This window comes from Chlorocebus sabaeus, chromosome X (assembly GCF_047675955.1).
Source record: "Chlorocebus sabaeus isolate Y175 chromosome X, mChlSab1.0.hap1, whole genome shotgun sequence".
Classification (NCBI taxonomy): Eukaryota; Metazoa; Chordata; class Mammalia; order Primates; family Cercopithecidae; genus Chlorocebus; species Chlorocebus sabaeus.
The window spans coordinates 72,195,298-72,212,214 of NC_132933.1; the positions used below are offsets into that span (position 1 = coordinate 72,195,298).

A 16,917-nucleotide genomic window follows, 5' to 3' on the forward strand; every position below is an offset into this window, starting at 1 on the left:
ATAACTCCCATTTTCTGGATTGTATATGCTAAATATGTTGTATTTCTAGGGTAGTTAAGTGAAGTTTTTATGTAACAACTGAATATCTTGAGTTGGTCCAGAGGATTAAAAAAAGTAATTACCAGTAAAGACGTCAACTACTACTCTATGTAGAAGCCCTCTTACAGCATTTACTTGATGAAAAAATAATAGCTGATAACAGAAGCCCAGTTTATCTAAGACAGTTTTGGGAAAAAAGGCATAAGCTGTTATAGTTGTTAATATGCAGCACTTGAGTTTTTTTCCAGATACAAATTTTAAGAGTACTAATTATGTTTGCATATAATCATATTTAGGAAATGCCTTAATGTACAGGGTGTGAATTATAAACTAGGATTTTAGGATATCACTCTGTAGATGACAGGAAATGATTTATTCTTATTTTTCTTTTTGTTTTTTTTTGTAGAGATGAGGGTCCTGCTATGTTTACCAGGCTAGTCTCGAACTCCTAGCTTCAAGCAATCCTCCCTCCTCGGCCTCCCAAAGTGCTGGGATTACAGGCGTGAGCCACCGTTCCCAGCCATGAAGTATTTTTTAGATTGAATCATCAGCTGCATTGACTTTAATATTACCTCTATATTTTTTTAAAACATAGCTCTGTATAGTTATTTGCTTGGAAGAAAAACTAAAGATGTGAGAATTAATGGATAGAATTTACTTAATCCTCTGTCCTGATGCATAAACTAAACCCTGGAGATGCAAATCTGAAATAATCTGATTACCATTCTTCCTGAGCATCATGACAGTTGCACAAGCTTCAATTATTTTGGTAGATTCAAATTGTTTTTTGAAGGAACTTACCAAAGATATATAGCAGGATATAATTTAAAACAAAAATAATCACGGGTGATACACTCATGTTACCAGAATTCTGAATACATGTTTGACTGTGGTTCTTTGACCTGTGTTTCCTAGGAAATCAAAAAAGGCAACCTGATACGAGAATTTGAGATTTTTCCTCCAGGAATTCTTACAATAACATCGATTAGGCTGGGCGCAGTGGCTCACACCTGTAATCCCAGCACTTTGGGAGGCCAAAGCGGGCAGATCACGGGGTCAGGAGTTCGAGACCAGCCTGGCCAACATGGTGAAACCCCGTCTCTACTAAAAATACAGAAATTAGCTGGACATGGTGGCTTGCACCTGTAATCCCAGCTACTCTGGAGGCTAAGGCAGGAGAATCACTTGAACCCGGGAGGCGGAGGTTGCAGTGAGCCGAGATCATGCCACTGCGTTCCAGCCTGGGTGACAGAGCAAGACTCCGACTCAAAAAAACAAAAACATTGATTATAGTTAGACTTTACTTTGATTTTTATTCATTTATTCAACAAATATTTATTTGGTCCTGCTTTATGCCCAGCACTTTTTTGGGTGCTAGGAATACAGCATTGAAGAAAACATACAAAATACCTTCTCCCGTGGTGATCGCCAGAGATGATTTAGAAAATTATTCTTTTGTGTTTTATTGTTGTTCTTTTTTTTTGGAGATAGGGTCACCCAGGGGCTGGAGTGCAGTGACAGGAACACAGCTCACTGCAGCCTTGACCTTGTGGGCTCAAGCAATCCTCCCACTGCAGTCTCCGAGTAGCTGGGACTCCAGGCGTGTCACCATGCCCGGCTACTTTTTATTGTTGTTGTTCTTTTTTTTTTTTTTCACTTATTTTCATTCAGAGCTATAATTTTTACATTTTTTGTAGGGATGAGATCTCACTATGTTGCCCAGGCTGATCTTGAACTGAAGTGATTCTCCTACCTTTGCCTCCCAAAGTGCTGGGATTACAGGCATGAGACACTGTTCCCAGCCCTTTGTTGTTCTTGATTGACTTGGTGGTAATACTATTGATGTGTGTCCTATTCAATGGCATATACACACACACACACGCATATGTATATATACATATACATATATACACATACATATATAGATACACATATGTATTTGTACATATACACATACATATACGTGTATATACATATATGTGTATATATGCCACTGAATATATATACACACATATGTGTGTATATTGTATATATGTATATACATATGTATATTGTATATATGTATATACATATGTGTATATATACATATATCCACACACAATTATAGCACTTACAAAAATTGACATTGTAACCAGAAGTAGATTTTAGGACCTATTTCAAGATGAGGATGTAGATGTTTACTTTATCTAAAAGATTTTTAATATTCTGGTTTTTCTGTTTATTGTTTTAACAATTAAGTATTTATGAAACACCTCAAGGATTTATACATTAGCTTAGATTAAAAATACAGCACAATTTTTGTTGTTTTATAGTTTCATTCTTATCTATATGTGGTATCTAATGTCCAGAATTTTACTTGGTTTTTTAAAAACAAGTTTTTGTTTCAAGGAATTTTGGCTACATAGCTGAGTTATTTAAAGCATAGTATTTATAACATTGTTAGTTTTATACCCTTTTGGAAACAAGTTAACTTTAATAGGAAAAACAATTTTGCTTTATGGGTTGTGGGTTTGGTGCAAGCAATGCCTTTCACTTGTATTCTTATCATTTGTATAGAATCTAGGTATTCTGGTTTTGGATCAGTTCGTCACTACTGATTGAATCAAGTAATAGAGAGTTTACTCATCACTTGTGTGCTTTTTTGATTTTGGCATGTTAGTTGCTTTATAACACTTATTTCGTAAGATTAACAGCTAAGCAAATGACTTTATCAAGACATTTAAATGTATATTAGAGTGCCATGCCATGTAAATGTTGTCATATCATTTAAATGTGCTTATTTTGTGACCGTTTCTTAAATTTGGTTAATTATTAAATATTTAAAATTTTCTCTTCCTGATTCCATATGTATATGGAATATGCGCGCGCGCGCACACACACACACACACACATATATATGTATTTTTGTTTGTTTGTTTTTGATTTTTTTTTTAGTCGAGGTCTTTCTCTCTCACCCAGGCTGGAGTGTGGTGGTGCAGTCTCGGCTCACTGCAACCTCTGCCTCTGCGGCTCAAGTGATCCTCTCACCTCAGCCTCCCGAATAGCTGAGACTACAGGTGCAGCCACCATACCCAGCTAATTTTTGTATTTTTTGTAGAAATAGGGTTTTGTTGTGTGGCCGAGGCTGGTATCAAACTCCTGGGCTCAAGCCATCCACCTGCCTTGGCTTCTAAAAGTGCTGGGATTATCTGCCTGAGCTACTGCACCTGGCTCTGATTCCATATTTTATTTATTTTTATTTTTTTATTTCTTTTTTTGAGTCAGAGTCTTGCTCTGTTGCTCAGATGGGAGTGCAGTCGCCCAATCTTGGCTCACTGCAACTTCCACCTACTGGGTTCAAGTGATTCTCCTGCCTCAGCCTCCTGAGTAACTGGGGTTAGAGGTGTGCAGCAACATGCCTGGCTAATTTTGTATTTTTAGTAGAGACGGGGTTTCACCATGTTGGCCAGGCTTGTCTCAAATTTCTGACCTCAAGTGATTGACCTGCCTCAGCCTCCCAAAGTTTTGGGATTACAGGCATGAGCCACCATGCCCAGGCCTGATTCTATATTTTAAAACTGTACTTTGCTCTATAATGGAACAGTTTAGTAGTAGAATAGATTTATATTTTTAAACCAAATAAATGTGTTTTTCCTGTGTACTTTTTTAGGTGGCAGCAAATGCACACATTCCTCCAGACTACCTCCTTAAAATTTGTGAGAGAATTGGTCCTTTACTAGATAAAGAGATCCCTCAGAGTGTTCCTGGGGTACAGACATTATTAGGTGTCGGTCGGCAGTCTCTGCTACGGGATGCCAAAGGTGAGATTTTCAGAATTTAGAACTGTGATATCGGAGGAAGGAGTGGAGAGTAGCTTATTTTTAGGTTGAGTAAATGTTCCCGTACTTTTATAAATACTAGTTTTTCTTGTCTTGCCAATGTTGTTTTTGTTTTCTTAGTGTACAAGTAAATTTTTAGAGACCTGAAAAGGAGTACTTTTCTGTAGAAGTGAATATATAGAGGTAAAGAATATAAAATAACCTTTGTAATCATGGAATAGAGATCTCAAAGATTGCTGCTTTGATTAATACAGTATAAATACTTAACATATTCTTTCATTATAATGTTCTTACACTTTATTAGTTTTGATGATGTCATCCTAATGATACTGTGCTTTTTGTAACAGGTAAATGAAAATTATATGTACAATTTTAATATTTGAACATATTTAAGCAAAAATATCAACCCATCAGTAATTTTTTTTTTTTTTTTTTTTTTGAGACGGTGTCTTGCTCTGTCACCAGGCTGGAGTGCAGTGGTGTGATCTCGGCTCACTGCAGCCTCCGCCTCCCAGGTTCAAGCAATTCTCCTGCCTCAGCCTCTCCGAGTAGCTGGGACTACAGTTGTGTGCCACCTTGCCCAGCTAATTTTTGTATTTTTAGTAGAGACAGGATTTCACTATGTTGGCCAGGATGGTCTCAATCTCTTGACCTCGTGATCCGCCCGCCTTGGCCTCCCAAAGTGCTGGGATTACAGGTTTGAGTCACCGCGCCTGGCCTCAGTAATTGTTAAATAAGCTTTTCTCCTCTGTTCATTTTCAGTGTTTTACAGATTTTTCCCAAGTTTTACCTGGAACTTCAATATGTCAAACATATAAAGTGGTATTTGATAAACATAAACATGTAAAAGTAGTCATTAAAGATGTCTATTGGAGTAATAAATACTTAAGGTCTAGCAGCCCATTTATTTCTGTTTTGTTTAATTAGCATACTATTTTAAAAAATCCTAATTCTCCAAGATAAATAGTTGTGTAATGATACCAGATTTTAAGCATCTCATTTTATAATTTAAGGAAATTCTTAATTGAGTTTATTTGGAAGCTTTCAAGAGAGCTTTTGGCTTTTTGTTTTGAAGCCAAGTTATTAGTAATATTTAATATTTCCTTACATTTTTTGACTTAAACATGAAAGAGAAAAAAACACAGCTCTTGATAATCAGTTACCGTCTGATATGCGGTGCTCTTATCTGTTATGACACAACTGGCAAGTATTTCATAATACGAGCATGTACCCAAGTATAAATATGCCTGAATTTTCCCTGGCATACTTGTGCTATAGTTATATCCTTGCTTATACGGTTTTATATGAGTAGACGTGTAAGCCTAAAGATCAAGAAGAACTGATGTAAACTTTAAAGCTTATTAATCTGTGACATATTTATATAAGATTCAAATATGTGCATAAAAAAAGCTTTAGTTCAAGACTAGCTTAGAAATAAAATATCCAGATGATATGTTTAGGTGTTGGTGTTTACCAGTTATAAATTTAGTTTATAACATGTTCAAATACCTATTATTTTCATTTTGGTTTAATAATTAAAAATGTATTCCAACAAATGAAATTAAAATCAGACATTTGCTTCTGAGACATGGGTTAAAAAAAAGAAAAAAACAAACTGCTCAATTCCTTAGCTAACCTTTGTTCTTTTTGTATAGACTGTAAGAGTACACTATGGAATGGGTCTGCTTTTGCGGCTCTACATAGAGGCAGACCTCCAGAACTACCTGTAAATTATGTGAAACCTCCAAATGTGGGTGAGTAATATACCTGTGTGTTATAAACAGGTTGTTGATTCTTTCCTTACTGAACTCAGTAGGAAGACAAAAATAGGTACCAAAATTAAATTGGAAGTATAAACAAACTGTTTACATTCCTGAGGAGTTTCATGGCTAGTCCAGATTTTTTAAACATTTTTACTTGAAGCACGTATAATATTTTATAAAAGGTGATCTTTGTTTTCTTTATTTCATTTCATTTCACTTCTTTCTTAGCAGAAACTTTTTTTTAATATAGTATAGACGTTTTTAGCCATATGGTTGTCTATTTACATGTCTATGTGCTGAGTTTCCCAAACAAAAGTACATTATTTATATGTGTTATTTTCCAAAATTATAATGATGTTATACATTTTTATATGTCTGTATTAAGACAAAAAGTCACCTTTCTTGGTTCCAGTTTAATGAAATTCACATCTCATTCAAATTATTCTTGGGACATCTCTGGCCAGACCATTATGAAGAAATAATAGTAGTGGTTCCCAAAGAGATCTAGATACAAAACTATTTATATTAAAGTTCGCCCTCACAAAGTATGTGCAAAACCAAGGTGCTGGGTGAGTAATTGCTCCTCTGCTCCATTACTTTCTCACTCTTATAAAAAATTACATTATGTTATGTAGTGTATAGTACAGAATATGCGTAAAATTTGAAAGGGATGAATTTCAGATAGAAAAATATGAATACTTTTTAAAAAGGAATATTTCTTATACCATAAGCTTTGTAGTTTATCCTCAGAGGTTAAGTAAGATGTATTTAGACAAAATCATTGATTAGACATTCATAGGACTTATTCAGGGAAATTGGATACTCTGGAGTATATTGCTAAAAATACTCTTCCATAGGTTGGATATTACTTGGAAAAGTTGAGTCTCATTGAACATGGTATTGCTAACTTTTTTTTTTTCCTTTCAAGGGTAGTTTGTTTATCCACCAGAATTTTCCAGCTTTAGTCATAATTAATACATTGAATTGAGATAACTTTTGTTATTCATGCATTTACTTATTTTCAAAATACAATATTTTTAGCTATACTGTCAACATTATTTTGTTAGTGTGTTATACTTCATGGGTCACATGTGAAATGCTGAAGAGCAACCATTACAGTATTAGGTTTACAGGCTTTCTTTATCCCTTCTTTCCTTCTCTTTCAGCTAAGCATATACTTTCAAACTTCTGCTGGTTTTGTAAAATAAACTGTTTACACAGATTGGAATCTGTTTGTTATTCTTTTAGTAATTGCTTAGGAATTGTCATGTCCCTGGCATTGATGCTTTTAAATTCATTTTAAATCTGGCATGTTATTTGGGGAGGAGCTTTTAGAACAGAGGCAATTCAATCATGATGTATTTTCACGTAGTACCTGGTACTCAAGATGCTTAAGTTTAAGTATTTAGAATTAAAAGCCTGACAAAAACTCACTAAGATGGACATGAAATCTTCTTTCCAGTTTGTGATTTGAGGCAGTTTTCTCTTTGTGGGTCATAGTTCTCCATAGCTACTTTCAAACCAGTCAGTTTTATAGGTTGCCAATCTAAACAAAACTTAATCATGAAGGTATATCTTTTTTTTTTTTTTTTTTTGAGACAGAATCTCACTCTTGTCTCTTGTCACTCAGGCTAGAGTGCAGTGGCACAATCTCTGCTCACTGCAACCTCCCCCTCCCTTGTTCAAGCAATTCTTGTGCTTTAGCCCTCTGAGTAGCTGGTATTACAGGCATGCACCACCACACCCAACTAATTTTTTTATTTTGTATTTTTAGTAGAGATGGGGCTTCATCATGATGGCCAGGCTGGTCTTGAACTCCTGGCCTCAAATGATCCACCCGCCTTGGCCTCCCAGAGTGCTCGGATTACGGGCGTGAGCCACCGCGCCTGTCTGGTATATCCTCTTGAAAGTTCTGTTGAATCTTAGAACTATAAAGAACTGACACTCTTTTTCGGGGGTGGGGGGAGGGTGGGAAAGGAGTTCCATGGTCAAGTAAATGTGGGAAACAGCTTTTTAAAAATGGGGAAAAGTTGAATGAATGGAGGAATTTTCATATGTTAAAATGCATTGCTCACCTTAAATAGGGAGCATTTCCCAAGTAATTTAAGCATGGAAACTCTTTCCAGAATATCTGTAAGATCCTGGAAACAGATCTAAAGATCCTGTAAGTTCCTGGGAACAGATTTGGGGAACTTGATTGAAAATCCTTTTGTTTGCAGCAGAGAAACCCAAAGCTCAGAGAAGTTATTTGATTGGCCTAAATTGCTTGTCTTCTAAATAGACTATCTATCATATTCATGGTCAGATGTCACCATATTTTCTTGGTATGACAGCTTTACAATCAGATAGCTCCAAAGACAGAGTATATAGCCATACTTTTTTAAGTCAACTATATTAGGATATTATTGACATAAAAGGCTGTCTTCTTAAGTGTGCAATTCAATAAGTTTTGACAAATTGTATACATTTTTGTGTAACCACCACCACAATAAAAATAGGGAACATTTTTATCAGCCTTAGTATCACTTGCTTAACCCCTGGAAACCAGTAATCTTTCTGTGACTGACTGTGCTTCACGTTATTTAAAATGTCATCTAAATTAAATCATGTAGTAAGTAGCCTTTTGTGTCTGTCTAATTTCACTTAGACCAGTGCTTTTGAAATTCATGCGTGTCATTTCATGTATCAGTAGTTTATTTATTTTATTACCAAGTAGTATTCCATTCTATGAGTTTACCATAATCTGTTCAATAATTTTGCCTATTATGGATAAAGCTATTACAATATTCATGTACAGGTCTTTGCATGAATGTCTTTCTTTATTTCTTTGGGTAAATAAATAGGTAGTGCAGTCAGTCGTTGGATCATATGTTAAATACAACTTTAACTTTATAAGAAACTGCCAAACTGTTGTGAAAGTAGCTATTATATGTTGTATTCCCACCAGCAATATATGAGATTTCTAGTTGTCCCACATTCTCACCAGCTTCTGATACTGTCAGTTGGTATCTTTTCATGTGCATATTTGCCAGTCTATGGATCTTTAGTGAAGTATTCACCCATTTTTTAAATTGAGTTGTTTGGATTTTTTTTTTTATTATTGAGTTTTGAGGTTCTTTATCTATTTTGGGTACAAATCCTTTGTATTTTGCAAATATTTTCTCTCAGTATGCAGTTGTCGCCTCCCTTCTCCCTCCTCTCCCTTCCCCTCCCCTCCCATCTTTTTTAATTGAGATGGGGTTTAGCTTTGTTGCCCAGGCTGGCCTCAAACTCCTGAGCTGAGCAATCACCTGCCTCGGCCTCCCCCTGGGATTACAGGCGTGAGCCACTGTCCCTGGCCCTATGTTATTAACAGTGTCTTTCAAAGAACAGAAATTTTTGCTGAAGTCTAATTTATTAGTTTTGTCTTTAAGATTGTACTTTTTGTGTTCAAAGAAGTATTTGCCTAACTCATGCTCACAGAGATTTTCTCCTATATTCTAGAAGTTTTATAGTTTTGTTGTATATTTAGACTTTTGATCATTTTAATTTTATACCAGGTATGTGGTTTAGATTGAATTCCTTTTTTTTTTTAATTTTTATTTTTGCATATGGGTGTCTAATTCCAGTATCATTTGTTGAAAAGGCCATCTTTTTCCCCATTGGATTATCGTGGCACATTTGTCGAAAATAATTTAACCATGTGTATATGAGTCTTTCTGGACTCTCTGCTATCTGAGTCTTCCAACTTTGCTCTCATTTTTAAAAATTTTTTTGGCTTTTCCATTCCTTAGCATTTTCACATAAATTTTAGAATCAGCTTCTCAATTTCCCCAAAAAGAAGGTACTGGGGTTTTGCAATTGCACTGAATCTATAGAGACATTTTAGAATAACTGACATCTTGACAGCATTGAGCCTTCTAACCCAGGAACGTAGTATATCTCTCTATTTATGTAAATCTTTAATTTCTCTTAGCAGCGTTTTGTAGTTTTCAGTGTTGAGGTCTTAACACATCTATTGTGAAAACTTTCCCTAAGGATTTTATGGTTTTTATACTGTTTTAAATTGTATTTTTAAGATTTTTGATTTCCAGTTTGTTGCTAGTAGATAGAATTGTTTTTCTTTTTGTTTTGTTTTGTTTTTCTGTATATTGACCTCAGTACATTTATTTACTAAATTTAATGCCTTTTTTTCCTTGAGATTCTTTGTGATTCTTTACATAGATAACCCTGTTGTCTGTAAATAAAGATAGGTTTACTTTTTCCTTTCTGATTGTATGTGCCTTCTATTTCTTTTTCTTAAATTATTGAACTGCTAGTGCCTCTACTACAATGGTGGATTAGGCCGGGTGCGGTGGCTTACGCCTGTAATTCCAGCACTTTGGGAGGCCGAGACGGGCAGATCAGGTCAGGAGTTCAAGACCAGGTTGGCTAACATGGTGAAACCCCCTCTCTACTAAAAATATAAAAATTAGCTGGGCTTGGTAGTGCATGCCTATAATCCTAGCTACTTGGGAGGCTGAGGCAGGAGAATCGCTTGAACCTGGGAGGTGGAGGTCGCTGTGAGCCAAAATTGCACGACTGACTGCACTCCAGCCTGGGCAACAGATCAAGACTCCATATATATGTATGTATATATATAGGCAAATTAAAAGGGTGAGAGTGTACAGGTTTGCCTTGTTCCTGATCATAGGGTGAAAGCAGATCATCTTTCACCATTAAGTATAATGATAAATGCCTTTTTTTCAGTTGGAGGATGTTCCCTTCTCTTCCCACTATGCATAGAATTTGTATCATAAATGAACATGTCCCTCTTTTCATTCTGCCCGTTATATTTGGAATTACATTAGTAATTTTTCGGGGCATATTTTAACTGGTATTTTATATAAAACAGTGCTACTCAATAGAACCTTCTTTGACAATAGAGATATTGCAACTAAGAAATTAAATATTTATTTTATTTAATTTTAATTAATTTGCAAACACATGTGGCTAGTGTCCTCTATATTGGATAGTGTAGATCTAGAATAATATGGGAACAGGTAAGCTACTCTGGATAGGTACATACTTAGAAATCATTCTATTTTAAAGATACACGCACACATATGTTTATTGTAGCACTATTCACAATAGCAAAGACAGGGAACCAACCAAACCTGGAAGCCATCTCATCCTCAGCAACAAACCTCAGCAAACTAACACAGGAACAGAAAACTAAACACTACATGTTCTCACTTATAAATGGGAGCTGAACAATGAGAACATATGGACACGGGGCGGGGGCAGAACACACACCAGGGCCTCTTGTGGGGGTGAGGGAAGGGAAAGCATCAGGACAAATAGCTAAGGCATGTGGGACTCAATACCTAGGTGACAGGTTAAGTGCAGCAAACCACCATGGTACGCATTTACCTATGTAATAAACCTGCACGTTCTGCACATGTATCCCAGAGCTTAAAATAAAATTTTTTAAAAAGTGTCTTTAATGTTTATTTGAAGAACTAGTATTGTTGATATTATCCATCATGGTAACAATTTTAGGAATTTTCCTAATTATCATTAAACAATTTTTATAAAATTACCTAGAAATGGTAGCAGGATGGCTCATTCATTTGAGACTCATTCACAGTTTCTAGTTTTTATAGGTACATAGTAGATGTGTATATTTGTTGGGTATGTGAGATATTTTGTACAGGGATACAATGCGTAATAATCACCTGAAGGTAAATGAGGTGCCCATCACCTCAAGCATTTATCCTTTCTTTGTGGTTACATAGATATTCCAATTATATTTTTAGTTATTTAAAAATGTACAATAAATTATTCTTGACTCTAATCACCCTGTTGTACTATCAAATACTAGATCTTACTCATTCTATCTAACTATATTTTTTTACCCATTAACCATCCCCACTTTCCCCCTCTTTCCCACTATCCTTCCCAGCCTCTGGTAACCGTCATTCTGCTGTTTCCATGAGTTTAATTGTTTTAATTTTTAGCTCCTACAAATGAGTGAGAACATGTAGTTTTTCTTCTGTGCTTGGCTTATTTCACTTAATATAACGTTCTCCAGTTCTATCCATGTTGTTATAAATGACAGGATCTCATTCTGTTTTATGTCTGAACAGTATTCCATTGTGTATATATACCACATTTTCTTTATCTGTTTGTCTGGTGATGAATACTTAGGTTCAAAATCTTGGCTATTGTGAATAGTACTGCAATAGACATGGGAGTGCAGATATCTCTTCAATATACTGTTTTGCTTTCTTTCGGGTATATACCTAGCAGTAGGATCACTGAATTATATGGTAGTCCTATTTTTAGTTCTTTGAGGAGCTTCCATACTCTTAACCATAGTGGCTATACTGATTTACATTTCCACCAAGAGTGTACAAGGGTTCCCTTTTCTCCAAAACCTCGCCAGCATTTATTATTGCATGTCTTTTGGATTTTTTTTTTTTTTTTTTTTTTTTTTTTTTTTTTTGAGACTGGGTCTCACTCTGTCACCCAGGCTGGAGTGCAGTGGCGCATCTCAGCTCACTGCAACCACCGCCTCCCGGGTTCAAGTGATTCTTTCACCTCAGCCTCCTAGTAGCTGGGACTACAGGTGCACACTACCACGCCTGGCTAATTTTTGTATTTTTTTGGTAGAGATGGAGTTTTACCATGTTGGCCTGGCTGGTCTTGAATTCCTGACCTCAGGTGATTTGCCTGCTTCTGCCTCCCAAAGTGGTGGAATTACAGGCATGACCCACTGCACCCGGCCCTCATTATAGTTTTGATTTGCATTTCTCTGATGATCCACGATGTTGAGCACCTGTTGATATGCCTGTTTGTCATTTGTATATTTTCTTTTGAGAAATGTCTATTCAGATCTTTTGCCCATTTTTAAATTGAATTATTAGATTTTTGTTTTCTATTGAATTGTTTGAGCTCCTTTTACATTCTGGTTATTTTTATTTATTTATTTTTAAATAGGATCTTGCCTTATTCTGTCACCGAGGCTGGAGTGCACTGGTTCAATCATAACTCACTGCAGCCACCAACTTCTAGTGAGTTTCCTGCCTCAGTTTCCTGAGTAGCTGGAACTATAGGCATGCACCACCACTTCTGGATAATTAAAATATATGTATTTTTGTAGAGATAGAGTCTCACTGTGTTATCCAGTCTGGTTTCTAACTCCTGGCCTCAAGTGATCCTCCCATCTCTGCCTCCCAAAAGTATTGGAATTACAGGCGTGAGTCACTGTGCCCGGCTATATTCTGGTTATTGATCCTTTGTCAGATGAATAGTTCGCAAAATTTTTTCTCATTCTTTGGGTTGTCTTTTCATTTTGTTGATTGTTTCCTTTGTTGTGCACCAACTTTTTTTGCTGTGGTTGCCTGTGCTTTTGGGGTATTACTCAAGAGATCAGAAATCCTTACCCAGTCCAATGTCCTGGAGAGTTTCACCAATGTTTTCTTTTAGTGGTTTCATGGAGGTCTTAAATTTAGGTCTTCAACCCATTTTGATTTGATTCTTGTATATGGTGAGAGATAGGGGTCTCGTTTCATTCTTCTGCCTATGGGTATCCAATTTTCCTAGCACCATTTATTCAAGAGATTGTCCTTTTTCCAATATGTGTTCTTGGGACCTTTGTTGAATATCAGTTCACTTAAGACATACGGATTTATTTCTCAGTTCTCTAATCTGTTCCATTGGTCTATGTTTCTGTTTTTATGCCGGTACCATACTGTTTTGGTTACAATAGCCCTGTAGTATAATTTGAAGTCAGGTAAGTGATTTCTCGAGTTTTATTATTTTTACTCAGGATAGTGTCATCTATTCTGGGTCTTTTGTGGTTCCATATCCATTTTAGGATTATTTCTTCTATTTCTGTGAGTGTCATTGGTATTTTTTGATTGGGATTGCATTAAATCTGTAGATTGCTTTGAGTAGAATGGATATTGTAACAATATATTTCTTATAATTCATGAATATGGAATGTCTTTCCTTTTTTGTATCTTCTTCAGTTTTTTTCATCAGTGTTTTATAGTTTTCGTTGTAGGGACCTTTCACTTCTTTGGTTAAGTTTATTCCTAGGTATTTTATTTTATTTATAGCTATACTAAATGGGATTACTTTCTTGATTTCCTTTTCATATTGTTCTCCGTTAGCATATAGAAACACTACTGATTTTTGTATGCATGTTTATATTTCTAAACTGAGGCAAGGGTATGATGCAGTAAGACTGTATTTTTAAACATTTTTTTCCCAAGGAAATCTCAACTGCACGACCCCTACTACTCCCCAATTCAGCAGGAAGCAGTTAGAGCGGTCGTTGGCCAACCTCCCCAGCAGCACTTGGATTTTCTTGTTGAGAGCGGGAACTGAGAGACAGGACTAACTGGATTTCCTAGGCCGACTAAGAATCCCTAAGCCTAGCTGGGAAGGTGACCGCATCCACCTTTAAACAAGGGGCTTGCAACTTAGCTCACACGCGACCAATCAGGTAGTAAAGACAGCTCACTAAAATGCTAATTAGATAAAACCAGAAGGTAAAGAAATAGCCAATCATCTATCGCCTGAGAACACATGGGGAGGGATAGTGATCGGAATATAAACCCAGGCATTGGAGCCAGCAATGGCAACCCCCTTTGGTTCCTCTCCCGTTTTATGGGAGCTCTGTTTTCACTCTATTAAATCTTGCAACTGCAAAGAAAAATTGTTTTTTGTTTTTTTATCTTTAGTACAAGTGGCATGTAGCAATATCCTGTAATTTATATAGTAAGCCTGTAATTTACACTGTATACAGCTCAGGAGCCTTGCATTAATTCTAAAGTCAAATTAATATTTACATGTTGCTCTAAGCTTTCATTTAGCGTTGATTGACTCTTGACTTATTGGCCATTGTATCGTTATATGTCACTCTTCATGCCAGAATTCACTTGGACGTGAGGGATCTATCTCTTGTTTATATGTAAATGTAAATGGAAAGAAAGTCTAATTTAAACTGTTTATCGGCTGAGGTGACTGAGTTTCTGCCAGGAGTATATATCACTCTCTCTAATTTTATGTAGTTCCTATATCTTGCCTATGTATCATACTTTTGCTAGGTTTTGCTTTTTGTGGCCTGCCTCCCTCTACTTACCACCTTCCTCCTCTTTGTACTCTCATAATTGTGCCTGAAGTGAGTTGCTTCTGAAGCCATTACTTTTATGTACCTGGAGAAGAGCGAGAGATTCTTGTCACACCTGCAAGTAATTAAACTGGAATGTAAACTCAATCTTTTGTATTTTCCACATTGTAAGTGCTCATTAAATATTAAATAGATGGAAGTGCTATGATTGTTGCCACATGGAAACTGAAGTATCCTTTTAAGATGTGTTTATGGGTTTATATAGCCTATATGTGTTTCTAGCCCCTTATATCCATTTCTGAAATCAGTATTGTAGTAATATTAGGATTAATAATTTAGTAGCTTTTTTTAAATGAAACAGATTTTATTATATGAGGGCTTATTTTATTAAGTAAAATATAAGGAAAAAAGTATTTTCTCTGTTTAATCCTAGTATGAACATGTTTTTTCTTTCCTCATTATTATTATTCCTTTAGATTTTTCTTTCAGTATACACCAAACTATTAATCTTTTGATGTTTGTTCTATATGTTTAACTCAGTACTTTATAGAAATAGAACTTTATACTTCACAAAGGGAAGAGGTAAAACAGTGCTAGGTTTGTTTAGTTGGAGGAAAAGACAGTCTAAAACTTCTGTGTATGTTAACCAAATCAAGTTAAAAAGTTTAGAAGAGGATTTAAAAAAAAAATAAAGATTTGGGATGTTAATCATTCCAAATTATATAAGTGAACTTTGCAGAAAGCCTGAAAGGAATTGGAAATAATGTTTCTTTGCCATATTTCACTTAATATTACCCTAGCAAAAAGATGTTCAATGGCCATGAATATCAATAGCCTGTAGAACTTACTAGTGTTATTTAAGTTGTACTGTGGATTGATGTTATGAGATGTGATTGGCATCAACGTTGAAGACTATATACTTTTACTATTGTTGGTTAAGGTTTTAGAGACATAATTCGATCCATAGAATCAAATCCATGAAAGAAGTAATTCTATACTTTTGTAATTTTACTAGAATTATCACGTTTTATTCATATTCATTTTTGTCGCTTTTGTGGCTTGTTTCAATATTTTAGTCTATATTAATCTGTTTAGTTGTTGGAGCTTTTTTAGGAAACCCCCAACGAAGCTTCACCAAAAACTAGCTGGGACTACAGGCATGCACGGCCATGTCTGGCTAATTTTTTAATTTTTTTTTGTAGAAACGAGGTTTTGTCATGTTGCCCAGGCTGGTCTCGAACTTCTGGCCTCAAGAGATCTGGTTTGCTTCCCAAAGTACTGGGATTACAAGCAGGAACCACTGCACCTGGCCACTTTCCAGTGTTTTTGGCAGTATTTTCTTAGTCTATTATTGTCCTGTCTACTTAATAGAAATTTATATGCTTACTACATTTTAACCAATCAGAGGGTTGCATACATTCTATTTTCTTTCTTTCTTTCTTTTTTTTTTTTGAGACAGAGTTTCACCCTTGTTGCCCAGGCTGGAGTGCAGTGGCACGATCTTGGATCACTGCAACCTCCACCTCCCAGGTTCAAGTGATTCTCCTGCCTCAGCCTCCCGAGTAGCTGGGATTACAGGCATGCGTCACCACGCCCAGCTAATTTTTTGTATTTTTAGTAGAGATGGGGTTTCACCATGTTGACCAGGCTGGTCTTGAACTCCTGACCTCAGTTGATCCACCCACCTCGGCCTCCCAAAGTGCTGAGATTACAGGTGTGAGCCCCCGCTTCTGACCGTGTTCTATTTTCTGATGAAATTGTTTGTTTTTGAGATGGAGTCTTGCTCTATTGCTTAGACTGGAGTGCAGTGGCACCATTTTGGCTGAGTGCAAACTCCACCTCCCAAGTTCAAGCGATTCTCATGCCTCAGCCTCCCAAGTAGCTGGGATTACAGGTGTGCGCCACTATGCTCAGCTAATTTTTGTATTTTTAGTAGAGACCGGGTTTCACAATGTTGGCTGGGCTGGTCTCGAACTCCTGACCTCAAATGATCCACCTGTCTCGGCCTCCCAAAGTGCTGGAATGACAGGTGTGAGCCACTGTGCCTGGCGAAATTTTTAAAAAATAAAACTAATGTTGACCAAGTTATTTATTTGTAAAAGAGAAAATATGAATCCAAGGTTATTTTAGCTCTGCTTAATTACGTACAGCTTGTTTTCTGAAAAACTCTTTGTATTTGAAGATGAGGATATTGATG

General features: G+C 36.1%; 1 protein-coding gene across 2 annotated transcripts in view; it reads left to right on the top strand.

The window, feature by feature from the left end:
• Positions 1 to 16,917, top strand: part of BRWD3 (bromodomain and WD repeat domain containing 3) — a 134,012-nt gene that overhangs the window by 12,707 nt on the left and 104,388 nt on the right. For both annotated transcript variants that reach the window (XM_037989497.2, XM_007992161.3), the window contains exons 5-6: positions 3,689 to 3,839; positions 5,513 to 5,611. In XM_037989497.2, the coding sequence (XP_037845425.1) occupies positions 3,689 to 3,839; positions 5,513 to 5,611 (250 nt within the window). The remainder of the gene's footprint in view (positions 1 to 3,688; positions 3,840 to 5,512; positions 5,612 to 16,917) is intronic.